The 25,808-nt window shown below is 50.7% G+C and overlaps 2 protein-coding genes across 2 annotated transcripts; one reads left to right on the top strand and one right to left on the bottom strand.

The window, feature by feature from the left end:
* Positions 1-10,833: 10,833 nt before the first annotated feature.
* On the top strand, positions 10,834-11,770 carry OXT (oxytocin/neurophysin I prepropeptide). The gene is made up of 3 exons (XM_036924539.2): positions 10,834-11,105; positions 11,347-11,548; positions 11,616-11,770. The coding sequence occupies exons 1-3, from the start codon at positions 10,986-10,988 to the stop codon at positions 11,669-11,671; spliced, it is 378 nt and encodes a 125-aa protein (XP_036780434.1). The 5' UTR covers positions 10,834-10,985; the 3' UTR covers positions 11,672-11,770.
* Positions 11,771-18,143: 6,373 nt separating this feature from the next.
* Positions 18,144-20,259, bottom strand: AVP (arginine vasopressin). The gene is made up of 3 exons (XM_036924662.2): positions 19,951-20,259; positions 18,457-18,658; positions 18,144-18,369 (listed from the first exon to the last, which is right to left on the bottom strand). The coding sequence occupies exons 1-3, from the start codon at positions 20,068-20,070 to the stop codon at positions 18,191-18,193; spliced, it is 501 nt and encodes a 166-aa protein (XP_036780557.1). The 5' UTR covers positions 20,071-20,259; the 3' UTR covers positions 18,144-18,190.
* Between the last annotated feature and the right edge of the window lie 5,549 nt (positions 20,260-25,808).

Genomic DNA, 25,808 nt, shown 5'->3' with positions numbered 1-25,808 from the left:
AAGTTGTTACACCTCCTTTTGGCCTCCATGGTTTCAGATGAGAAGTGAAAAATAAATTGTTTTTCCCCAATTAAGTAATGGGTTGTTTTTCTTCAGCAGCTTTTGAATTTTTTTGTTTGCTTTTAGTATTCAACACTATTTTTATGCCTTGTCTGGGCATGATTTCTTTGGCCTTATCCTGTTTGAAGTTCATTGAACTTGGAATCTGTGAGTTTATGTCTTTCACCAAATTCAGGAAATTTTCAGCAATTTTTTTTCAAGTTTTTTTTTTTCCCCTGCTCCCTGCTCCTCTTCTCTTTCTGGGACTCTGATGAAACAAATGCTAGACCCTTTATTATGGCGCAGGTCCCTGAGGCTCTAGCTCTAGAAACATTTTTTCAGTTTTTCTCTTTTGCTCAGGTTAGATCATTTCAACTTCAAATTTATTTATTCCTCTGCTATCTCCCATTGCACTACAGAGAGTTTTGTTGTTGTTATGGCTTTTTCAGTTCCAAATTTCCCATTTCTTTCTTTGTTATGTCTTCTGTGTCTTTTCTGAGACTCTTTCTGTTCACTTTAAACATGTTCACCTTTACTTCATAGATGATAGTTAAAACACCTATTATAGGTGTTTTAATGTCTTTGATAATCCCAACATTTGTGTCATTTAATTGTTGGTTCTGTTGATTTCTTGCCAATTGAGATTCTCCTGATTCTTCACAGGCCAATAGTTTTGGGTTGTATCTCAAACATCCTGAATATTATGTTATGAAACACTACGTCTTGTTTAAATCCTAAGACTTTTTATTTATTTATTTATTTATTTATTTATTTTTGTTTTAGCAAACAATTGGCCAGTTAGATTCTGGCCACAAATGCTGACCTGCCTTCTGTGGGCTAAGGTTCTCATGTCCATTTTTGAAAGCAATTGCCATGTTATTTGGATCAGTCTCTCAATGTACCACTCAGAGTCTAGTATGGGATTTGCTCTGTGGTTACTCTGAAGCTGAACTCAGGATACCTGTGGTATCCTGTTTAGGGTCAGGTCTTCCTATGCAGCTTGGAGATGAGCCCAGGAGTTCATACCCAACTTCATGTATTTCTTTTCTTCATCTTCCTGCCCTCAACAGTCTCCATGACACTTTCCAGCTTCTAGGGGTTCCTGCTTGGTCCTTTGGCCAGAAAGCTGGAGTTTTACTTCCCCTCTTAGGGCACACACTTCATATGACAATGTCTGTGTCAGAAGCCAAATGGTAAAAGGATAGAGAAGAATAAAAAGCATTCCATACTTAGGGGACCATAGATCTTTGGTCAGGGAGGAAGAATTCCCCTCCCTCAGAGGTTTCGGGGCTTGTCTGAGTGTTGTTGCTTTTACTTTGCAGCCTTTTGCCACCATTTCTGCTGCCATAGTAGCATTGCTTGGTGGCTACAGCGAGAGAGGATGGAGGAAAATAGACAAAGGGTGACCTCCCCACTCTCTCTGAGCTTTAGCAAATACCTTTCCTGCTCCTCAGACCAGAAGGAGAGGACTAGAATAATTTTTGTCCGCACCTGATGCATGCTTTGAGTCCTGCTGGGCAACACTAGAGGAAGACAAAATGGTAAACTCATTGCCACTTCCATGGAACTTTGCATTCTAGTCTTTTCCTCTATCAGCCTGCTATTATTTACATTTCAGAGACTTCACAGAGCTGCTCCTTGTATTTTGTCCAAAATGTATGCATGCATTCAGTGAGAAAGACAGGGTAAAGTATGCTTGTTCCATCTTCTGCATAACAAGAAATTTCTTTTTTTTTTTAATTTAAGCTTTTAAATTGAAGTATAACATACATACATAAAAGTGCACAAATCTTAAATATTTAGCTAATTTTCACAAAGTGAACATACTGTGAAATAAGCACCAGATCAAGAAGTAGAACCACCATCCATGTCCTTCCCAATCCACACCTCCTGACGGGAGCCAATCTCCTCTCACTTCTAACAAGATAAATTTGAGTGCACCTCTTTTTGAACCTCACATAAATTAAATCACACATTTCTATTCATACACATCCCTTCATCCAACAATGACTGTGAGATGTTTTCATATGTAGCAGTAGTTTGTTCATTTTCATTGCTTTATGCTGTTGTGTAAATTTATTATTCCATTTTACTGTTGGATGTGTGGGTTGTCTCCACTTCGGGGGTTTTACAAATAGTGTCACTATTGTTGTTAGGCAGCTGGGTCAGGGGAAGTCTCTCCCTGAGCACCAAATGAAACCTCAACCTGGATGGTGGAAGGGTCTTGACTATGAACAAGAAAGAATTCTCGAGCAGGTCGGACGAGTGTAAGGAAGGAAGGAATTCATTAAAGTGAGAGCAGCAGGGAATGGCAACAGCCACCAGTCAGCAGAGAGCAAGGAAGAGCAGAGGGAGGAGAGGGAAGCTCATTGACCTCCTGCTCAGCATGGGGCAGATCCCTTGCCAACTCCTAAAGCCAGGGCCTCCTGGCGTCCAGTGTCTGCTTGAAGCTGCATGGTGTGGGAACTAAGCCCCTACCACCCCAGGATTTCAGGGAGCCACAGAGCACTGGATGGAGTGAGATTATGTTCTGAGATTATGTTTCTTTGCCCAAAGGCAAAGAAAGGAAATTTTCAGGCAGGTTACTAAAGAACATGACCAAACAGCCGCAGTCCTGCCGGGGCCACCCAGGTGACAGGAACTTGCAAGCCCAAGTCAGAGCTCTCAGCAGCCCCTCCCTACTTACCTGGAGGAGATCAGAGACAGAGTGAGGACTTGGACTTAAATCTGGAAAATAGAAGGAAATAGCAAAGTGACAAAGACACTTACCATTGGAAGAGAGAGATGAAACGCAATGAGTTGAGCAGTGAGAAGGCTTTATTTAAAAAGCACACAACTCAAAGAAAAGGGAGTGTGGGCAACCTCAGAGAAGAGGCGCACTTAAGGGTTGGGCTTTAGGGTTCTGTAGGGCCTTTTGGGTAGGGGTCAGCATAAGGCATGATGCATACAGGTGATTCATAATACCTTTGAAGTTTTGTCTTAAGAATAGGGTTATTTAGGTGACTGTGTTGGTCCCTACCTTGGCATTCTTTATCCACATAGGTTCATGTACACTTCAGAGGTCTATCTCCTATCCTGGTTACAAAGTACTTAATTGATTAAAGGGAGGAAAGAAGAGGAAGAACAGCCTATAGATTAAGTTAAAGATTAAGCAGGGCCTTTTTCTCAGGCTAAGTAGATTTTCCAATGGCGTGGCCCTTGTCCCATTTCCCTGCCCTACCTCATTATGGTAAACATTCTCGAACATGTCTTTTGTTGCTCATAGGTATGGATTTCTGGAGTAGAATTGCTGGATTGCATGGTAAGTATCTGTTCAGCTTTTGTAATACTGCCAAACAGGCTTCCCAACTGGTTGTACCAATTTACACTCCCTCAGGCAGTGTACAAAGGTTCCATTGTTTTATATGCACTGGGTAATGCCAGCCTTTTTAATATGAGCTAGTCTAGTGTGTACATATCTCATTATGGCTTTAATTTGAATTCCTCCAATAACTAGTGGAATAAGTACCTTTTCTTTTTTTCTTTTTTTAAATATTTTATTTTATTTTGGTATCATTAATGTACAATTACTTGAACAACATTATAGTTGCTAGGCTTCCACTATTATCAAGTCCCCCCCACATACCCCAGTACAGTCACTGTCCATCAGCGTAGTAAGATGCTATAGAATGATTACTTGTCTTCTCTGTATATACTGCCTTTCCCCTGTTCCCCCCCCACCCCCGCTATATTATGTGTGCTAATCGTAATGTCTCTTTTTCCCCCTTATCCCTCCCTTCCCACCCAACCTCCCCAGTCCCTTTCCTTTTGGTGACTGTTAGTCCATTCTTGGGTTCTGTGAGTCTGCTGCTGTTTTGTTCCTTCAGTTTTTTCTTTTAGTACCTTTTCATTTTTATTGGACATTTATATAGCTTTGTTTGTGGTTTTCTCCTGCCTTGTCATTTTTAATGGATTTGTAAGAGTTCGTTTTAGATTTTGACTATGAGCCCTTTATTGAGTATATATGCTGTGCTAATAAGAATGGTTTGACCCACAGGGATCTTTGGGAGGTACCAGTAGGTCATAGGTCTCCCAGGACTTAAATAATCAAGAAACCCATTAGGGTCCCACTAGTTCTATATGACCAAAAATACTCTATCTGTAGTCAATTGGGACCTAACCTGAGCTACCACAATATAGTATCCTAGTCCTTTTCCCAGTCACCAGACCACTGTTTTGACTCCAGACCTAGAGCCACTTGGAGAGGCCAGATGCAGGAAGGATCCTGCAATGACATTATATATTTGACCTTTAAATGTTCCTTCCAGCATTTGCCAAAGAGACCTGTGCAACTGGAATGGAGAAAGAAAAATACTCAGACCTCCTGGAATTACTAGGTACACTAATGCCCTGGGGCCCAGAGCTCGTGGCAGCCCACTGATCAGAGCTGGAGCTTGAGGTACTCAGGAGATAAGTAGGACCTTGGAAGCAGGAAGTAACGTCACACCTTTATAAAATATGTGTTGCAGGATGGAAGATAAGTCCCATGAAAACACAGAGGCTGGCCCTGTCAAGGCAGTTTCTGGGAATGCAGTGGTCTGGGACATGTTGGATATGTCAAAAGTGAAAGAAAATTCTCACACTGTGTTGATAAAATAAGCTAAATGTACAAAAACTCTTGAATCTAGCAATTCCCCTCATAGTTATATAGCCAAGAGAAATGATGCTTATGTTCACAAAAAAAACATGTAGAAGAATGTTCATAGAAACTTTATTCATAATAGCTAAAAACTGAAAACAGCCCAAAAGCCCATAAACAGATAATGTCTAAACATATTTTTGTATATTCTTACAACTGATTACTACTCAGCAATAAAAAAGAATTGAACCACTGCTATATGCAACAGCCTGGATAAATTTCAGTGACATTATATAGAGCAAAGGAAGCCAGACATGAATACATATGCTACAATTATATCATATGTGAAGTTCAAGGACAGGCAGAAGTAATCCACTATGATACACATTAGAGTAGAGGCTATTTCTGAGAGGATACTGCCTAGGAGAAAGCCTGGGGGCATCTTCTAGGGTGCTGATCATTGTGGTGTTTATATAAGGCATAAATAGGTCAAAACCCATTGAACTGTACACTTAAGATTTGTGCATTTTATGTAAATTTCACTCTGATAAGTAAAAGTGGAGGAGAAATATTTCCCATCACAAGGACAAGATGACGTAGTGAGAAGTGACTGCATAAATTTGTTGGCCACAAAAGTAAACAAGGCATCATATGCATGCTCTCTATGTTGTTCTTATAGCAACAGCAAAACAGACGGTCTTTGTACCCCCGCAAAATATGATGGACAGGTCGCTATACCTTGCACCCTTTACCCCTGAGAAAGAGATGCAGTGCACAGTGGACCTCTGGATTTTGGAGTCCACACTGGCCACATTTCCACGCACACTGCTCTGACCCATTTACCAGAACCAGAAGGGCTGTCAGCTTTGAGGGTCATCTGGGACAAGGGACACCACAGGAGATCCAGCTGCAAGGCAGGCAACTATGCCTTTTAGGCCTGGTGACCCAGTGGGCCCACTCGTGCTCAAGATGTCCCCAGGTAATTGGAATGCTGGGGGGCTTGTGGCAGGCTCCAGTGGGGTTGCACATCAGAAGTCCCTAGGATTTTAGAACAGTTATAACCCTTACAGACAAGGCACTAGCTCCTTTGGAAAAACAGCTCTTTCCTTGTCCCCCTGTCCTGTTATGGACTGCCTGATGCTGTGTAACAAACCACCCCAAACCTTAAAGGTTTGAAGCAATAAGTACTTAGTACTGCTCATGAGTCCGCAGGCCAGCCAGCTGGTTCTTCCGCTCCTGGCTGGGCTCATTCATGCTCCTGTGCTCAGCCACGTGACGGATAAGCAGCACAGGCATATGGACCCTTCCAGAACTCTTGCTCCTTCCTCCATTCATATCTGTGATCTAGTGGTGAGTCTTCTAGGGCCAGGTGACCTAAGAGGGAAAGAATGGAGTCCAGTTTTCAGACGGCAGATAGCTGTGGTGTGCTGCTGTCCTGCTCATGAGTGGCCCTGAAGGACAGTAAGGAGATGAATTTGTCCAGCTGGCAGTACTTGAAACACTACATCACAACAACTCCACCTGAAACTGTGGAGAGCCTTGCAGACAGATTAGCAGTTGAAGACTTGGCTGCATGATAAGAGACTTTGGACTTAGCAGGACTATGATGAGGGGATGGTAGCATGAGGCCTGTGGAAGAGTATGTGGATGGGCCTCTCGGGATGGACCTAAAGTTGGAGAACATGTGTGCCCCTTTGGGAAGCTCACTGAAAAGACCTACTGCAGAGGTCGTTGTCAGTCATCAGGTAATTAGGGAACTCATGCATATTAGACATCCTCTCTCCCCATCCACCCCCATCCTTGCTCACTGGACTTATTAAAAAGTGGTCATGGTGGCAGGCGTTGAAGCTGTGTGTGGGCTCCACCACATGGACTTCTCCTCGCCAGGGCTGGCCTGGCTGCTACCACTGCTGAGAGCCTAACCCACCACCAGCAGAGCCCAAGGTGGGTGCCGTCCTGGGGCCCAGCCAGCCACTGCTGCCACCAGCATCCACAGCCTCACACAGCTGGACAGATATCCCACCAAATTGCTTTGGATCAAGGAACTCCCCTTGCAGGAAAAAAAGAAAGGGGACGGATTCTCTTGTCTTACTATGCACCCTTCCACTGGAACAGCCTACTGAAGGTGGCGCTACGGCGCCAGCTCGGAGACAATACCTGGGAGGAGGTCAGGTTCTGAATCTGCCACCAATGTGTGGTGTTGGTGGCCTGGGAGAAAATAGCCTCAACAAAGAAAAATAATTGACGTGCAGTACTAAAATTAGAAACTGCTCACCAGCGTGGCTGGCACTCTTTACAGCTGTATGAGTCCCACCAGCAGTGCTCAGCCACCTCAACTAGGCAGCTTGGGCATCAAACAAAAGGTTGTGTGGGACATCTTCATGCACCACCTCAAAATCCTCCCAGACCTACTCTTCCTCCAGCCATGGCTGTGGGCCACACCAGGTGGGCTTCGGCCGGCTCTTCACCAAGACCATCAGGCACCATTTCCACTGAGGTGGAGGGGATCCTGCTCACCTCTAAAAATTAACCAAGCACTTACCACATGACTCAGCAATTCTACTCCTAGGTAACTATCCAGGAGAAATGAGAACATATGTCCATGCAAAGGCTTGCACATAAATATTCATAGCAAGATTATTCTAATAGTCAAAGCTGGAAACACTTGGATGTTCATCAAGTGGCGAGTGGATGAACAAAATGTGGTGCATTCACAGATCACTTCTCGGCAATACAGAAGAACAAATTACTGACACGTGCAATCACTTAGATGAACCTCAAAACCCCTACGGCAAGTAAAAGATGCCAGATGCAAAAGAGTACATGCCATGCGGTTCCATCATAGGGAACTATGCATCTATGTTAGCGGTTCCCTGATGCTGGGAGTGGGAGCAGGGAGTGGCAGCCTGGCATGAGGGACCTTTTACAGGGACCTTTCTAAAACTGGATTATGGTGATGATTGCACAACTGTTACCTAAAAATCACCAAACAGTGCACTTACAGTGGGTGAATGTTATGCTGTCAATTATACCTTACTGAAATCATTTAAATAAAGCAGCTTAACTTTCATGTCAGCGCCCTGGCACAGCTGATTGCTGCCTCCTCCTTGCAACCCTGTCTTCAGAGGCGTTTGCTCCTTCCTTGCTCAGGGTCCGATCCTTTGTCCCCTTCTCCATCTCTACTCCCCTTCAGTGATCTCACTCAGGTCTGTGCCTTTAAATACCGGTACTAATGATTTACAAATTTACCTATCTTCAGCCTAGCCTGTCTCCTGAACTCCACCTCTTATATCCAAATTCCTGCTCAAAGTCTCCTTTGGATGCGTGATGGGCATCTCAAACATCGCATGTCCCCACTGAGCTCCTGTCCTTCCCAACCCAAACCTGTGCCACCCTCAGGGCCCCCATCCCAGCTGATGGCAGCTCTGTCCCCCCCATTGCCGTGCCCAGTGTCATCGCTGACTCCTCTTTTCTCACCCACCCATATCCAACCCATCAACAAACCCCAGCTGGCACTTCCTTCTAAATACACCCAGAATCAAATCACTTCTCCCCCCGCTCACCCATCCTGGTCCAGCCCAACATCACCTCACACGGGGGCCGTCTCCTCTTTGGCAGGGCAGCCTCCTCTTTGGCTTCCCTACTTCCACTTTTGCTCTGCAACCTTTTCACAACATAGCATCTGAAGTCGTCCTAATAACATGTAACTCCAATCATGTAGCTCCTCCACTCAGAACACTCCCTGGCTCCCTGTTTCATTTGGCCTTTGGTGACCTAGTCCCATATCACCACTCTGCTCCAGTCCCACTGGCCTCCTTGCTGTTCTTGGAACTTGCTAGACACATTCCCACCACAGGACCTTTGCCCTTGCTATTTTCTCTGTCTAGAATACTCCCCTTCTGTGGTAGGCAGAATTCTAAAATGGATCCTATGATCCCCACCCCTGAAGTCCACACCTTGTGTAACCTCCTGTTGCACATGGGTAGGACAAGTAGTGGGATATCATTTCCGTGATTACAACACATTATAAGGTAAAGGTGAAGAGCTTTTGCAGATGTAAGTATGTCCCTAGTTACCCAAATTCATCGGTTTGAGTTAAAAGAATGGCAGTCCTGGAGGGCCTGGCCTAATCATGTGATCCCTTTAAAAGCAGCTTTCCTGTGCTCAGAGACTTGAAGCACCGAAGACTTTCTGTTGCTGGCCTTCAAGACATCAAGCGCTCTACAGCTGCAAGGAAGTGAATTCTGCCCACAAGACTGAGGCCCTGTGAGACCCTGAGCAGAGGACCCACCTGGAGAGTGCCCAGATTCACGGAAACTGTGGAATAGGTGGGTGCTGCTTTGAGTAGTTCACCCTTTAGAAATCCACCTGTCTCCTTGGCTCACCTCCTTCCAGCTTCACAAAGAGATCTACACTGAGCACCTGAAGGAAAATTCCAACATACCCCCTTTTCTCCATAGCACTTTCTGCCTCCTAACCTGCTGAAAAAAGTATATGATTTAACACCTCTCCCCCTCCTAACCCCTGAGAGTGGGGATTTTGTCTGTTCGGTACCCTGGGGTTTCTGAGCACCCATACTGGGACCCAGTGTGTCTTCCGGTGAGGAGTTGGGAACAGATGGAATGCTGGCCCTGTGGGGCCATTAAGCTAGGCTAATTTATGTGCATGTGTTAATTGGGTGAGGTCAGTTTGCCCCTTGAGCAGAAAGGCAGGCAGGAAATCTTTCTGGGGCTGCCTCTAGGGTCAAGTCTTTGGCCTTCTAGTCTGGCAACGCCAATGAGCTGATTTGGATGAGAAACAAGACCCAGCTGCTGACTGGTAATCCAAATCGGCCGACCAGGCTCCGGGTCAGCCGGCTCTGTGACCTGCTCAGCCCCAGAGGCCTCAGCCCCGTCCTCAAGGAGGGTCAACAGGCATGCAGGAGTGGCCGGGGCCAGCCTCCTCTCCCCGGGCGACGTGGACACTGGCCCTGCTGAGTCTGTTCTTCCTGGCCTTGGCTTCCTTTTTTCCCACCTACTGCAAGTCGGGAACACACTGCAAAGGAGTTTAACGTACAGAATGTCATTATCAAGGGCCCGTGGACCCTACCCGGTGGGAGGGACAGGGCAGAAACAGGCTGGGGCAGAGAGAGAACTTCAGGCTTCAGTTGACCCCACAAGGGGGTCCGGAGCTGAAATAGACCTTCAGAGTTGCTGAGCACTGGGCCAAAATGGACCTGTCACTGGATGTGAGCCACATGGGAAGCGTGTGACCTTGGACCAGGCAGCTCTCTGCAGCTGAGGCAGCCCATCCCCAGCCAAGGGCTGTCTGCTGACCACACTCCCAGCAGCTGGGTGGCAAGTCTTTTCTTGAAGGAGGATCTGTCATGAGCATCTCCTTGCTCATGCCACTGACCAACACCCCTTCCACCAAGGCAGTCTGTCTTTTATCCTTTATTATTTTCATTTTAGATATATTAAAAGCAAAAAAAAAAAAACACTCTGTTTTTAAATGCAAAGCCAAAAGACATGGGATTATAAACGAAACCAATTATATTTCTATGCAGGTGTCAAAACAAGTTTGTGGTACTGTCACAAACCTGCTTCTTACAGGGCCAGATCCAGTAATCGCCATAATTTCCCAGTGATGATGAGTCCATACATGTTTAGAGACATCTGAATCACTGTCATGTGACAGGAGGGTATCTGTCATTTCAGTTTGGGACAAAGCCACAAGGTATTGCAAATTCCATTGTGGTTTTTTGCCCACTTCATAGTTGAGGCAAAGGCTGAATTTCAGTAGAAGTTAAAAAAAATAAAGATATTTTCTTATCTAAGTTCCAGCTGCAGGGGTGGGGAGTGTGTTGGGGGGAGGAAGTAGGGTCTAGGGAATTCAGGTTCACTTCCTAAGGAGGGAACAAGGAGGCAGCGTGTCAGGCCAGCAGGGCAAAGAGTTCTGTAGAGGCTCTTCCCGCCTAGAGGGGTCCAAGTGTCCACCCTGTTACCAGCGACCCCCCAGCCATCGGGAGTCCAGCCACATAGTCCCTGGTTGAGCCACCCAGCCCCCATACTCCCTGTCCCACCCTAGGGCCAGGCCACCCTCCCTGGCGGCACTCACCATCTGCCACCCCACTCCCTAATCAGCCATGAGGCGACCTTGACCCGGGCCTGTCCACTGCAAATGAGAGGGCGCGCCAGCACCACAGGGCCTGACCCTCAGTGACCCGCTGTGACCAGACAAGCGGCGGCCCTCTTAGACAGTGCTCCACCCGCGCGGCCCCCAGGCATAAAGAGGCCTGGCTCGGAGGCCGCCGTGGACGCCAGGAGGACCGACCCAGCGCGCCCGCACCATGGCCATCCCCAGCCTCGCCTGCTGCCTGCTCGGCCTCCTGGCGCTGACCTCCGCCTGCTACATCCAGAACTGCCCCCTGGGCGGCAAGAGGGCCGCGCTGGACCTCGACGTGCGCAAGGTGAGCCCCGCAGCCCCAGGCCCGCCAGTCCTGGCCCGCCTGTCCTTCCCCGCGACCAGCCCGCCTGGTCTAAGGCGCTTAGCAGACTTGACTCCCTCCTTCGACCGCTTTCCTGGCCAAAGCGGCGCCAGGGGGACCCCACGTCCCGGCGCTCCTCCGCCCGGCCCTCCCCGGTCTCGCGGGGTTCCCCACCCGCCCGGGCCCACCCCGCCCGGCGCCCGCTCACCCCTGCCTCCCGCAGTGCCTCCCCTGCGGCCCCGGGGGCAAAGGGCGCTGCTTCGGGCCCAGCATCTGCTGCGGGGACGAGCTGGGCTGCTTCGTGGGCACGGCCGAGGCGCTGCGCTGCCAGGAGGAGAACTACCTGCCGTCGCCCTGCCAGTCGGGCCAGAAGCCGTGCGGGAGCGGGGGCCGCTGCGCCGCCGCCGGCATCTGCTGCAGCCCAGGTGAGGGGCGCGGGGGGCGCGGGGCGCGGGCGGGGCGCGGGCGCGCTGACCCGGCCTCTCCCGCCAGACGGCTGCCGCGCCGACGCCGCCTGCGAGCCCGAGGCCGCCTTCCCCCAGCGCTGAGCCCGACGGCGCGACGGCCCCGACGCTGTGGAAGCGCGCGCCGCGCTCCCTCCGCTGCCACCCCCAGAAACCATGAAAATAAAATAAAGCAGAGTTTTCCCGCCAACTCGACTCGCGTGTCAGTGTGGAAGGGGAGGGGAGGGCGCCGGGGGAGCGGGAGACCCGCCTGGCCCGGCCGCGACTCGGCCCTCGGCGGCGCCCTGGGAGCGGGTCGGGGCGGGGGGGCGCTGTTCCCGCGGCAGGGCCGGGGTCCCCCGCGGGCCGGGCTCAAGGGGAACTTCCAACCTCCCAAACGACGGGGCGGGGCTGCCGGACAGGGAGCCAGAGGAGGGGGTGGCGGCCTGGAAGGAGGCTGGGCCCCTTGGGCGGGCTGGGCGTCGACACCGCGCGGACCCCGCGCCGAAGGGCCTTCCAGTTCCCAAGGAGCTGCACTCTCGGGCCACAGGAGGCCACTGGTACTCAGAAGAGGTGGCCAAGGTCCCCCAGGCCTGCTGCCTGTGCAGGCAAGGAACTGGCAGTGCTGGAGACCCTGTGGAGAGAGCAGTCCTGAGAGCCCACGACCATAGAAATGACCCCAAAACACAAAAGCTGCCAACAAACAGAATCCGTCAACCTGCTTCACCTCTATTCCTGGATCACAAACCCTTCTGGGAATCAATAAAATCCCATCCCGCTCCCAGAACATGCCCCCACTCACTCAGGCATGCTGTTGGGCAAGCAGTTTCAGAAGGTCCATGCCACACTTCCACTCCAAATAAAACTGGAACAGATCACTGTTTTTAAAAAAGATTGTTACTTTTAAAAATACTATTTCTAAGGCTTTCTCACACCTGGAGGACTTGCAGAGCACACATACCCCACTCCCACCCTGTGGTATGTGGGTCTCACAGATTGGAGAGAGAAAATATACACTAAAGAGGCCGGTAAGATTTTCTTTATATGAATTACAAAAGCTGGCAAAACTAAGCTCTGGTGCTCGGGGCGGGGTAGAGACCGGAAGGGGTGTAGTGGGCTTCTGGGGTGCTGGTCATGCTCTGTTTCTTGGCCTGGGAGCTGGTAAAGCAGATCTGTTCAGTTCATGAAATTTTATCAAACTGTGCCACCTCATTTGTTGAATGTGTGTTATACTTAATAACTATTTTTTTTAATGAAAAAAAAGATCATTATTACTAAGGGTATGAAGAGAATAGAGAAGAGGCTTTTGAAAGCCCCAGTGGACAACTTGGACGCGACAGCATCCTTTCCCAGCCCTCAAATGGTGGTGGGCAGGGGATTAGTCACAGAAAGGACCGAGGGACATACAAAGTCCTGTTCACATCAGCTATGGTGGAGTAGGAGATACACACAGACGGGTATCTGAGCAGAGTCGCCAGAGTTCTGTGGTCCCTCAGAAACTGCACAGATGAAAATGGAAGCAACTAGAGGGAACCACGGTCCTCAGCCAGAGAGGTAAATGATCACGGATTTGGGCTTTTCCAGGCTTGTACCTCCACAGGCCACCTCCCTAAGGGGCTCCCTCTGGAACCAGCCTCTCTCCCCTGAGTGCCCTGCTTAGCTTCAAAACCCCACTGGCTTACACAGAGCAGAGGGAAGTCAGCCCTGACTTCACCTTGAGAGAGTTGAAGGTCTCCCCCCAATCTCCTCAACACCTACCTGTTGTCCCACTCTTTCCCTAGGACCCAAAGGCCAGAGTGTTGGGTTTTTTGTGGTTTTTTTGATGGCCTCAAAAACACAGGGTCTGCTTGACTCCTCTTTCCCTGAGGATATCCCAGAGGCAGCATCAAGCTGGGACCCCAGAATGGGCCAGGAGGAGGAGCTGGGAGAGGGAACAGGCCAAGCGAAGTACTTCAGTGGCCCGCCCAGCAGAGGAGGGCTTGCTGTTCTTCTTCCCTTCTCCTTCTCATTCCCACGGCCCATGGTGCTCACTGAAATGACCCCTCCAGACCTACAAAGTGCTGGCGGAGGCCCAGGGCATGGCTCCCCACTCCCACTTTGTGTGACTAGTACTTTGTGAAACTACTTTACTACCCGGAAATGAAATTCCTAGATAAGATGCCTACCTGCATACTATTTCAAAAACATATAATTAGTCTTAGGAGTAACATAGGAAAAAGGAAAGTAATTTAGTACAAGATAATATAATTTGAATCTACAACTAAATAAGCAAGGCTATATTAGGCCACATACACACAGTAAAGTCATCTGATAATTATATCTGTTTATAACAAATATCATAAGAGATGGGAAGCCATTCTCTACAAGTTCAGGAAAAAAAAAGATAAGAAAATAAAAATAAAAAGGTAGAACAGGGAGGATTCAAATTTTATTTTGTGCCTTAAAAAACAGTCAGATATCAATGAATTGCAAAGAATGTTTCATGGAACATTTGGGGAAATTGGGACAATGCTTGATGCCTCATGAGATTGATATATTGCAACTTACATTTGCTGGCGAGTGGGCTTCATAGGGCTGTATAGACATGGTCACTGTTGTCTGGGGGCTTTTCATGTGTGTAATAATAGTCCATGGTCATGTTTTTAAGAATTTTTGATATGCTCACTGGAATGTTTACAGATGAAATGCTGTGATGGCTGGGATTGATTTCAAGATAACAGGTGAGAGGAGAGGGGGTTTACCCAAAACAGGAGGGGATATCTGAGGGACCTCTGTGCATTGGCTCTACTTTTTTGCATAGTTGAAATTTCTCATAATAAAAGCTAAAATACAAAAAGGTTGTGGTAGAATTAAGTGTTCTGTGAAAAAATGCCCCAAATTTACTTTGTCAAAAATGGTGCAAGTTAGTACATACAGATTTTATGAAAAATACCAATTTGTTAAAAAGAAGTGCGTACGTGTGCATTCCAGAGTACTGTGGGTCACATCACATCAGAGGTGAGCTCTTCACGCTGTGTGAAGCTTTAGGACAGCATTCCAGCCTGAAAACTGCACACATCACCTTCACCACTGAATATATTGCTGTGATCTATTTTTGTGTCACACTCTATTAGCATTAGCAAGAACCTCCAGTAAAATTTTGAAGGGCAGAGATTTCAGATTTCTGTAGGTGTCCATATCTGTAAGTTAAGCAAGTTTGCCTCTCTCCCAACCTAAGTTCAGCATAGTTTGGTTTTTAAACTTGGAATCACGTGTGGAAATTTACCAAACGTGTGAAACTATACCAAAAGTTTGCCTGTTAGTCCATGGGGCAGAGGTCAGGAAGATTTCTTTCCCATTCCCAACGTTTCCTTCCTGCAGAGGGGTTTCGCTCAGGTGAGACTCCTCTCCTCAGGGAAGAAGGAAGTAGCTGGTCTGATATGGGGTCATCGGGGGTGGGGGAAGGTGGTTTGAGGGGCAAGAAGTACGCATAACCCCAACCGCTTCCTCTCTGATTCCTCTTGGGATCAAGCTGTCATCCCAGGAAGCCAATGCATAAACTTAGTGGGAAAGCACTGGGAAGGCTCAGCTCCCGGCGCCTGCAACAGTGACCATGTCTATACAGCCCTATGAAGCCCACTCGCCAGCAAATGTAAGTTGCATTCTCTAATGTCAACTCTATTAATAATAAAGGTAGTATCCTCGTCTCCCTTATGTGGTGTTCTTTTGTTCCACTTTTCAATTGTTTCAGAATTGAGGTGTTCTAGTTAGTTAAGGTCAGGTCAGGCTGCTGTAATAAAGACACCTGCATGATAAAGAGATTTCAGTTGCTTAACGAGGGTAGAGAGAATCTGTCCTGTCAGCCTGAGATGAGCATCCTGGCACTTAGGGCCCAGGCTTCTTCTGTCACATAGTTCCGTTGTCTCCTAGGCCTTGTCGTTGCATGCTTGAGTCTAGGACCCTGGGCAGTCCAAAGGGTGGGAAGGGAAAGAGTTTGGAGCAGGCACATGCACTGTCCTAAGACTCCAAGCTCACTATTTATTTTACTTAGATTTTCTTAACAAGAACACAGTCACATGGACACTCACCTAATTGCAAATGAAGTTGGTAAAGGTAACTACAATGCTATTATAATGCAATTCCAATTAAACTCTCAGAAGGATTTTTTTTTTTTTTGAGAAAGGATAGATCAATAGGGCAATGGAACAGATTAGAGTGCCCCAAAATTAACTCACATGTATATGGTCAAATGATTTTGAGAAAGTTACAAAGACAACTGGATGGAGAAAGAAAAGTCCTTTCAACAAATAGTGCTGAAACAAATGGATATACAGGTGCAAAAACTGAACTTCGGGCCGTATCTTATACCCTGTACAAAAATTAGCTCAAAATGGATCATAGTTCAAATTCTAATCTGTTTATTATAAAGTTTTGGCGGTTACCAATAGAGACACTATAAACATTCACATGCACGTTTTTGTGTGAATATAGGTATTCATTTCACTTGGATAACTATCTATTATTAGGATTGCTGGGTTAAATGATAATTGTAAGTTTAACTTTATGAGAAACTATTGGACAGTTTTCCAGAGTGGTTGAATGATTTTGCATCCTCACCAACAATATATTGAGATTTCCAGTTGCTCCAGATGCTTGTTAGAACCTAATAGTACCACCTCTGATGGATATCTCATTGTGGTCTTCATTTGAATCTCCCTAATGACTAATGATGTTGAACATCTTTACTTGTGTTTATTTACCACCTATATTTTATTTGGTACAGTATCTATTTAATCTTTTGCCAATTTTAAAAGTTGAATTTTTTTATTATTGGGTTTTGAGAAGACTTTATATATTCTGGATTGTAAATCCTTTAGAAGCTATGTGATTTCTAAGTCTTTTCTCCTAGTCTGTCGCTTGTCTTTTCATTCTCTTAACAGTGTTCTTTAGAAGTTCTTAATTTTGGTGAATTCCAAATGTATCAGATTTCCTCTTCTACAGATCTTGCTTTTGGTGTCAGAGCTATGAAATATTAACATAACTTGAGGTCATAAATAATCTCCCCATTTGTTCTTCAAGATGTTTTATGGTTTTAGATTTTACATTTACGTGTATGATCCATTTTTTAAAAACCACCTGCCTCTTCCCATGTCCCTCCATTTGGAAGAGTTACTAAATTCCTGTTAGAGCTGGTCCTGCCCAAGCCCTACCCAGACCTAGGGACTGGTCCTCAGTGGGCCACACCTGGGCAGAGGCAGGAGGCTGTGTCACCAATAGAAGCCCACAAGGACTCTGACCCACCCCCTGCTGGACTTCATCATTCTGGGTCTGGGGTGGCAGCAAAGCAGAGCTCTATGACCAGAAGATGACCTGCCCTTGGCTTGGTGCCTGGACCTGGTCCAGGGCTGACTGAGGCTGAGTCACAAGGTAGGGTGTTGGGATCAGGGCTCAGAGTGACTTTTCTCCACTTACAATCCCTCCTGGCCTCCAAGTCAGCAGAGGATTCCAGAAGAGATGCAACCTTTGTGGCCCCAAGACACAGAGCAAGAAATCCCAGGGAGAGGATGCAGAGAACAAAGGAGCAGAAAGAGGATGGGAGGTGACAGCGGTGTGAGGACAGAAGAGGCAGGGAGGAGGATGGGGGACAAGGAGGGCAGCAGAAGAGGACCAGGAGCTGGGGGGCAGGTGAAGAGAGGGGGTGAGGAGCGAAAGGATAGAGGGACAGATGGGGTGGAGGGGACACAGAGCATAGAGTGGCCAAATGCAAGAGACATTGGCCCTGAAGCTGTGTGTGTCACAGAGTGGAAGGTCCTAATGTGAGAGCAGGTGTGGGTGTGTGAGTTGGGTACATGTGCCGTCTGTGTCAAGTCTGTGGAGCCTGCATTCCTCTGGGTGTGCCTGTGGTTCTGAATGTGTGTCTCAGGGTGTATGTCTGTGACTGTGGTCAAGGATCATGGGGCATGTTCCTAACAGTTATTTTCTTGTTTGTTCTTATTTGAGTGTGTGTGTGTGTGGTTTGTGCGGTTGTATTGGGGGTGGGGGTATAGCTAAGGACTCAGTGGAGCCTGAGGGAGCCCTTGAGGGACTTAGTTTTCCCCTGGACAGATAGCGTCTGGCTGTCTTTCTACTGGCTCTGGAGTGAGCAAACCCCCACCAACACACACACACACACACACACACACACACACGATGACACAGGGACACATGGCACAGCCTTGGATGAAATAGCCAGTGGACTGGGGATCTAGGGACCTGGATGGGTCCCTGAAGCTGTTTGTGTCTCACCCCCCTGCATGTAAATGGGGACAGGAACTCCTGGTCATCCGTTCTGGGGCTCTCTGTCTCTCTTACTCTCAACGTCTCTCTCTCTTTCTCGATATCGTGTCCACCAGCGGCAAGTTCCCTCTGCTTTACTTCTACCCCTCTGCAGGGGAGTCGCCCCCAGCCCGTGCCCCCAGGTCGCCCTTGCGAGTTCCTTGTAGAACTCAGCGGGGGAGATCGCGTCCCCGGCAGGACCCCGGACTGGCCGGAGCGGCCCTCTTCCCCCGCCTCCTCTCCACTCCCTCCCGCAGAGACCGAGACGGACCGCGCGCTGCTTTGAGAAGGTTTATTTGTGGATCTCGGGGGTCGGGACAGGCGGGCTGTTCAGTAGACGCTGGGCTGCGCGGGCTCGGCGGGCTCGGGCGCCCCCGCCAGCTGCACCAGCCGCAGCAGCAAGGCCCCGGTCGGCCCGTCCAGCTGGGTGGCGTTGCTCCGGTCGCTGGCGCGGGCGCGGCGGAGGAAGCCGGCGCCCTCCCGGCACTCGGGCTCCGTCACGCAGCTCTCTGCGGGGAGCAGGGGCTGAGCTCGCGGCGCGCCCCGTGCCAGACCCCGCGCCACCCCCGCCCGCCCGAGGTCCCCCGGCCGCTCACCGTCGTTGCAGCAGATGCCGGCGGCGGCGCAGCGGCCCCCGCTCCCGCACGGCTTCTGGCCCGACTGGCAGGGCGACGGCAGGTAGTTCTCCTCCTGGCAGCGCAGCGCCTCGGCCGTGCCCACGAAGCAGCCCAGCTCGTCCCCGCAGCAGATGCTGGGCCCGAAGCAGCGCCCTTTGCCCCCGGGGCCGCAGGGGAGGCACTGCGGGAGGCAGGGGTGAGCGGGCGCCAGGCGGGGTGGGCCCGGGCGGGTGGGGAACCCCGCGAGGCCGGGGAGGGCCGGGCGGAGGAGCGCCGGGACGTGGGGTCCCCCTGGCGCCGCTTTGGCCCGGAAAGCGGTCGAAGGAGGGAGTCTAGTCCGCTAAACGCCCTTGGTTTTCGGGCGACTGAGGCCCGGCGTTCAGTGACAGCCCTCAGCATTCTTCCTACCCCTTCCTTGAGGCGGCGGAGGGGCGGGGGTCCCTCATGGGCTACAAGGAGAGACCTTATTTCTCAGCTCTGGGCCGCCAGTGCTGTGCACCCCTCCCTCCGCTGCCCACCACCTTTCCCATAATACAAATCTGCCTCCCTGCCCTCATTACCCAAGCTCAATCTGTAACCCACACTCCGCTCTGCCCCCCTGCAGAGAGGGCCCCTGCCCTGCCCTGAGCACGTCAGGTCCTGCCTCCCATTTCTTGTCCCCTCTCTTGGGTTGTCCTACCACACCCCAAGCTGGTGGGCCTCACTGGGGCCCCGACCTCTTCTAACCTGCCCGTGGATTAACTCCATGGAGGGCAGCAGCCTGATCCCTAGAAGAGGGCATGAGGCATCCAGGTGACTCAGGTTTCCAAAGGTGCCAAGCAGAGGGATGGGTAGTCTGTGGGGGCTGCCCACCTACCCACTCGTTTGTTTGACAGCTCAAATTTGAGCCACCTGTGACCTGGGCAGAATGGATCATGGTGATTGCATTTCCTTCAGCTCTGCTGTAAAAAGGAAATGGAATAAAAGGGAATCCACTGGACATTCAGCATGAGAGGATCAGGCTAGGTACCTGGCAGAACTTCCCTCCAGGTTGTGTGAGTGGCACCTCTCAAGCAAGCTCAAAGCAATAGCCAGCTTCTGTGTGGGGCCGGAGGGCTTATGGCTAAGAGAGGCTGGGGGCTGGATGGGAAAGGCCCCCAACACTGGATAGGCCAGAGGCTCCAATGCTCCAGCCATGTCTGGATGAGAAGCCCCTCTGGCCACAGAGGAAGTCTTGCCTGCCCAGTTTTTCCTGACCCAGGCTGAAGCCAGTTACTGGGAAACATCTCTTTCCTGTCTGGATGGGGACAGTGTCCAGAAAGCCCAGCAGTCCTGTCCCCTCTGCCTGGCCATGCCAAACCTCCCTTCTGCTGGGCTCTTCCTTCGCTTAAAGAGTGCCTCTCCCACCACTTCCCTCTCTCCTAGACCCTGCTCTGAGGAGCCAGCCTGGGGCTCTGCCCTTCCCAGCAGCCCTCAGATGGGCCACAGTCCTACCTGTCTCAGCTCCAGGTCGGACATGGCTCTTTTGCCACCCCTCGGGCAGTTCTGGAAGTAGCAAGCAGAGCTGAAGGCCAGCAGGCCGAGGAAGCAGACGGGTAGCATGGCATCAGGCATCCTGGCGCAGGTGGGCACAGTGTGCGGTGCTGCTCTGTGGACTGCGCTGCTCTGCCTTCACTGGCGGCCTATTTATGTCTGCAGGTGTTCCCTTGAGCCAAAGTGGCCGCTGCCACCCTCCTCAGTGGCTCCCCAGGAGCCCACGGGGCCGCCAGGTCCCAAGCCGTCATCAGTGATTCAGGTGTCTGGGGACACACGTGGGCCTGTCTGTGCAGGGGGCGGTGGGGGAGGGTTGCAGGCCTCCAGGCTGTCACTGGCAGCCATGTGACAGGAGCTGCAGTGACTGTGATTGCAGCTCTCTGGACTCCAGGAGAGGGACAGATGGGGATTGCGTGGAGACAGTCCCTAAACTTTCTGGCTGCCCAGAAGAGGCTGGGGTCAACAGGCTCCATTCCCCAGCACAGCCTCCTGAGAAGGAGCAAGGGGCACCTGAGGGGTTGGTGTGGAAGGTCAGGTGTGTAGGGTCAGGCCCTGGCCCAGGAGTGGTGAGGCAGGGGATAGTGAGGCATGCAGGACCCCCATAGGTCCTGCACAAGACAGCACACACCCAAGGTGGTGTGGACAGAGGGCTTTGTACTCACTCCGCCAGGAACGGAAACAGCTGTCTGCAGCCCTATGGACCAGGCAGCCACAGTCATGGACACAGGCAACCAACATGGCATTAGGGGGCCAGTCCCCCAGTGGGTGGGGAGGAGGCTCCCAGCAGAAGCTGGCGATAGTCCCACCCTAAGCACATACCCAGAGCAAGGTCCAGGGGACTAAGAGACTAGGAGCCTTGGGGACAACTTATTAGCATATCTCCATCACTCTGTCCCAGGCAGGAACACTGGGGAAGGGGAAGCTTTTTCTGGGGAAAAGGAGATAGCCAGACCCAGGAAGGTTCAAAAGTGGGGTGAGCACCCCATGCAACCTGGTAGCTAGCCTGCTCCAATTCCTACCCCCACCAGGACCCAAAGCAGGTGCCATCTCAGGCCTGGAGTGGGAGTAGAGGCACAGGGGCTTTGGGGCTGGAAGAGGATGGAGGGGAGGGAGGAGACAGCCAAATGGGCCCAGTTTGCCCGAAATGCTGAGGCTGGTGGGCTTAAGGAGCCATAGACTCCCTGTGCCAGGCCTTGGAGTGTCTCTCTGGTCCTTGGATCCAGGCAAGCCACCCCACACCTCTAGGGCTTCCCACAGCCCCAGAAAACCTAGCCCCTGGCTCTGGGCCTCCTCTCTAGGTGAGGCAAGGAAGCTCTGGGCACACAGCTGTCTCTATCCCACCAAGTGCCATGAGGGGTCTAGTGTCCCATGCAGGGGCCTTTCACATGCAGGACCTGATGCTAGGGTTTTCAGGACATCCCCTTAGGTGCTGTGAGAATGATGGAGCCCAGTGGTCTGTTGGAATCTGGCCTCTGTTGCTTGAAACTTCATGATTTGGGCAGGTCACTTGACCTCTCTGTGCCTCCTTGACTTGTGAAGTCGGAGCATCCCAGGACTCACTCCTGCAGCTTTCTCCTGGTAGGTGATTGCTTCTAACCCCATGATTTTATATACTCTGTACAAACTAATGATACCCAAATTCCTATCTGTATCCTGGGCCCCTCCCTGATGCCAGGCTTGCCAGTACAACAGCCTAGAGACACCTCCCCTTGGATATTCATTAGGCCTCTCTAGCTTACCATGGCCAAACTCAACTCCTGCTATTTAGCTGCTCCCCCACTCTCTCACAGGGTTTCCCCAGCTCTGCAATCACATCATCCTACCAGCTGCTGCTCCCAGAACCCTGGGACTCACCCTGGTCCTTCTCTTTCCCTCATTCTGTGTTAGACCTAACTCTAAAATATATATCTCAAATCTATCTGCTTTGTTCTGCTCCTGCTTTGGAATCTCAGAACCTGCTGTTTCCTTGCCCATGAAGGCTGGCCTGCCTGCACCCTTCCCAGAATTCACCTGGCTGCCTAGGGTCATCCCTTAAGAGGAGCAATCCCTGATGTCCCACCTGGAGCATTAAGTATGGAATTGGCTCTGTTTTCAATTTCTAATTTTGACTGGTTTCTAATTTTCAATTGGGTGTAGGTTGAACAGGTTTAATAGCAACTACTACATTTTGCAGTTCATTGATTAGCCTACTTATCTTTTATTTATGTGTACCTGTACTCCCTCTAGAATGAAAGCCCCAGGGCAGAAGGTACTGTGTCCTGTGGCGCCACGCCTGGTGTAGTGGGTTTTCAATACATTGTGTAACGAAGGCAGGAGGGTAGGGAGCCCTGGGTACCAGCCTCAGCTCCCCAGGGAATTACTGCATGACCTTGGGCAAGTCACAGCTATTCCCAAGGCTCCTTGCTCCAAGTACTAACATTGCTTCCTATCTCACTGAAGGCTTTTGGGAATCAGATGAAGGTGCTGTAAAAGGTTAAGATTTTCTGAAATCTTTACATAACAAAGAGTTGTAAACCTCCAGATTAAAGCCCAACTTTCAGTATGTTCTTTAAAGTACTCCCTTACCCTTAGACTATCTTTTCTGAGAACAGGTAACAGTTAATTGCCCCAGTCCACACACTCTTGTTTCTTATTCCCCTTTTCTCAGTATCAACCAAGTGTCTACCTGCTGCCTTTGGGAATTTCCAAGGGGCTCTGCTGCCAGCAGCAAGTAGGGCTTCTGTCTCTTCATCTGTTTTCCATTGGTCTTACTTGAAGACACCCAACAGTGTAGACAAACAAATTCCCAGTTAACTATGAAGAGGTGCCCAAAAGTGAGAAAACGTTAGAGGAGCCCAGGAACTGCTCACTGAATTTAATCAGAGAGGGTGCGTTGAGCCTGGGGAACAACAGTGAGAGAGGTGCTGCTACACCCTGAAGCAGATCCACATCAAGAATGAGAAGGAAAAAAAAGGTCTTCAATCAGATACTGGGAGCTAAATGTGAATGTCTATCAATCAGATGTCTAGAGAGGATTCCTTACAGTAAGCTTGAAAGAAATCAGAAATGACAAGACATCATAAAAATTCTTACTTGCAAACACAAACTAAATATAACTATAAAGCAGAATATACTATATATAAAGCAAGCTAAGCTAAGAAAAATATTTTCGACAGACTTTTTTATATTAAAAGCCTGTACAGCGGCAGGATGGGTGGATTCGTACCCGGGGACCCTCAGCTCCAGCTCCAGGTCCCGCGTGGCGGCGCCTGGCGTACCAGCTTGGGACAACGGCTGCTGCTGCAGGGACGGCAGATGTGGCCCTTTGCTGGGCTGGGGAAGGGTCAGGGGTACCCACATGCCCTCCCCGCACGAAGCAGGCAGACAGAAGGCAAGGAATGCCCATGGGCTGAGGGGAGCAGAAGCGACAGTCAGAAGGAAAGAGGAAGCGTCGGGGGCCTTGGGGACTGGACGGGCGGGAGGCGCGCGACGCCCGGGGTCAGCGCAAATTGGTCGGCGCGGCCCGGGCACACGCACCCTTCCCGGCGGCGGCGAGCTGTGCCCTGACTGCTAAGCGCCGCGTGAGCGCGGCCCGGGAATCACTCGGCGCCATTAGCCTCCGGGCAGGGCGGCCGCTCTGTCCTGGCGCCCGCGGCCCCGCGCCCCGCACCTGCCCCGTCGCGGCGGTGGAGCAAAGCGGTCGCACCCAAGCGCCGGCTCCGGTCCGAGAAAGGGGTGCAGAGCGGCCGGGGCCCTGGGGTCAGGGGAGCTTGGGGCGGCGGTCGGCGGTCGGGGAGAGGCCGGGGGGTGGGGGGTGGGGGAAGGGGACCGGCGGGCGGGGCGCCGGGTGAGCGCTCTGGGTCGCGGCCAGGCTTCTACCTCAGCCCCTCCCTTAATCGTCACCGAGCTCCAAAGACCCAGCTACTTGATCCCACCTGCCAAAGGACTCCAGAGTCCCACCAGAATGTGTACGTCAGTTTGCACTACGTTCTGGCCCTTCCTGGACAAGCCTACACACCCCTCATGTTCTTGAGAGTCTGTTGCCAGCCCTTAACTCCTGGTTCTGTGTTCTGTATCAGGTTTTGGAAAATTTAAGCCAAAGGAATTTACCAGAAGACTTACTGAAAGCTCATAATTTAGGGGACAGCTAGAAAAACAGGCTTAGAAACTGAGTAGTTCTGGAGGGCCAGCAAACATGAACCCAGGAATGTCTTCTGAAGTGGATGGTCCCCCAGAAGCAGGACATGGGGGTTCTTGTACCCAGGCTTTCTGGGGAGGGATCTCAGGAGTGAGTGAAGCTGGACAGGGCAGGGGAAGAAGCCAGGCAAAGAGGTGATCTTGGTTGGAGTGTAGCCTCAGCCTGATCCCACGGGGAACTCTGGTCTGTGAGTGGCATCAGAGTTGCCCTACCTTGAGGCAAGAGGGTTGGTTCTTTTCCTACTTGCCTATTAGTTTTGGCCAAGGAGGTTGTGGGGAGGGTATCTCCCAGGCATGTTCTCCGTGAGGCGGGTTCCTGGCAGATGGCAAGCTCAGGAGACAGGTCGGCTGTAAGCAACCAATATTCACAGCATCTGGGGGAACCAATGCGGGCTCAGCATTAACGGCACCCACTAGAGCATGACAAGTGCTTTCAGCCATCTCTCTCTGCTCAGATTCACATTCCAAGGAGGGGCACCTGATTAGGCTTAGCCTGGGGGCCCCAAAGGCAGCTCAGCTGGGACTTTCAGCTGGAGTGACTGCCTGCCTGTGGCCTGTGAGGCTTCTCACAGCTTGGTGGCCTTGGGACAATGGACTTCTGGCATGGTGGTGCAGGGCCCCAAGGGTGTTCCAGCAAACAAGGCAGAAGTGATGTGGCATTCTATGACAGCCTTGGAAATCACATAGGGTCACTGCTGCCACACTGGATCGGTACATTGGTCACAGTGGCCACAAGCCCGTCCAGAGTCAAGAGAGCAACAGAGTGCCCGTTGCATGGGAGGAGCGCCAGATCATTGGCAACCAAGCTTTTAAAACTATCCCAGTGCTGGGAAGTCAGGGGAAGAGGATGAAGAAGGTTTGGAATAGATTTTTCCCAGGAGTGTTGAAAAGAGCAGGCTGGGGAAACCACGGGAGGTGGAAGAAGGGGGAGTTTGAGGAAGGGTCGCTGAGGAATGCCACGGTGGGAAATTTGGTTGCTGACTCTGGGCTTCTCTGGCTCCAGATCACTCCAAGACTGACCACCCCGGTCACAGCTTTGCAGGAACTCTACAGACCAGGCTGGAGCAGACCCAGCCAGGCCGCACCCGGCCCACCTCCCTGTTTCTTAGGTGGAGGAAACTTTCAGGGTTTGAGACTCTACCATCATTTCCGTCCTCTCATTACAAAAGGTCAATTTACCAAGGCCATCTCGTTGGTAGGAGTGTGTCAGATGCATGGCCCTGCATCTCATTTCCCCTGGCATCTGTGTTCCTCCTTCCCCTCCCAGTCCCAGGGGCCAGGTCCCCTAAGCCTGATCTCATCCTTTGGGTGGGAGGAAGAGGAAGGCAGGTGAGAGGGGCTCTCTCTGGAGGATCCTGGTTTCTGAGACAGGCTAATTACAGGCTTCCTAATTAATTAATGAGCCATGGGGTTGCATTTCATCAGCTGAGTCACAGTTGATGTCTGGGCCAGGGCCCATGGGGAGGGCATCAGGTACCGTGGCAGGAGAGGCCAGCCTGCATCTCTGCCTCCTCCACTCCATTCTTTTCAAACCTAGTTCTCCCTACCAGTTGAGCAGCCCCCTTCCTCCCCACTCCTGCCTCTGCTTCCTGACACTTTCTGGGGACTATCTCCCAGTCCATCCACCTCTAATCAGGACCATC

This window comes from Manis pentadactyla, chromosome 5 (assembly GCF_030020395.1).
Source record: "Manis pentadactyla isolate mManPen7 chromosome 5, mManPen7.hap1, whole genome shotgun sequence".
Taxonomy (NCBI): Eukaryota; Metazoa; Chordata; class Mammalia; order Pholidota; family Manidae; genus Manis; species Manis pentadactyla.
This window is presented reverse-complemented; position numbering and strand designations above follow the sequence as displayed.

What these genes read in the sequence shown, in the direction of transcription:
- OXT (XM_036924539.2), top strand. Translation starts at nt 10,986, where the DNA reads ATGGCCATCCCCAGCCTCGCCTGCTGCCTGCTCGGCCTCCTGGCGCTG. An exon ending in TGGACCTCGACGTGCGCAAG is followed by an intron (nt 11,106 to 11,346) that starts GTGAGCCCCGCA and finishes TGCCTCCCGCAG; the next exon opens with TGCCTCCCCTGCGGCCCCGG. An exon ending in CGGCATCTGCTGCAGCCCAG is followed by an intron (nt 11,549 to 11,615) that starts GTGAGGGGCGCG and finishes CTCTCCCGCCAG; the next exon opens with ACGGCTGCCGCGCCGACGCC.
- AVP (XM_036924662.2), bottom strand. Translation starts at nt 20,070, where the DNA reads ATGCCTGATGCCATGCTACCCGTCTGCTTCCTCGGCCTGCTGGCCTTC. An exon ending in CCGACCTGGAGCTGAGACAG is followed by an intron (nt 18,659 to 19,950) that starts GTAGGACTGTGG and finishes TGCCTCCCGCAG; the next exon opens with TGCCTCCCCTGCGGCCCCGG. An exon ending in CGGCATCTGCTGCAACGACG is followed by an intron (nt 18,370 to 18,456) that starts GTGAGCGGCCGG and finishes TGCTCCCCGCAG; the next exon opens with AGAGCTGCGTGACGGAGCCC.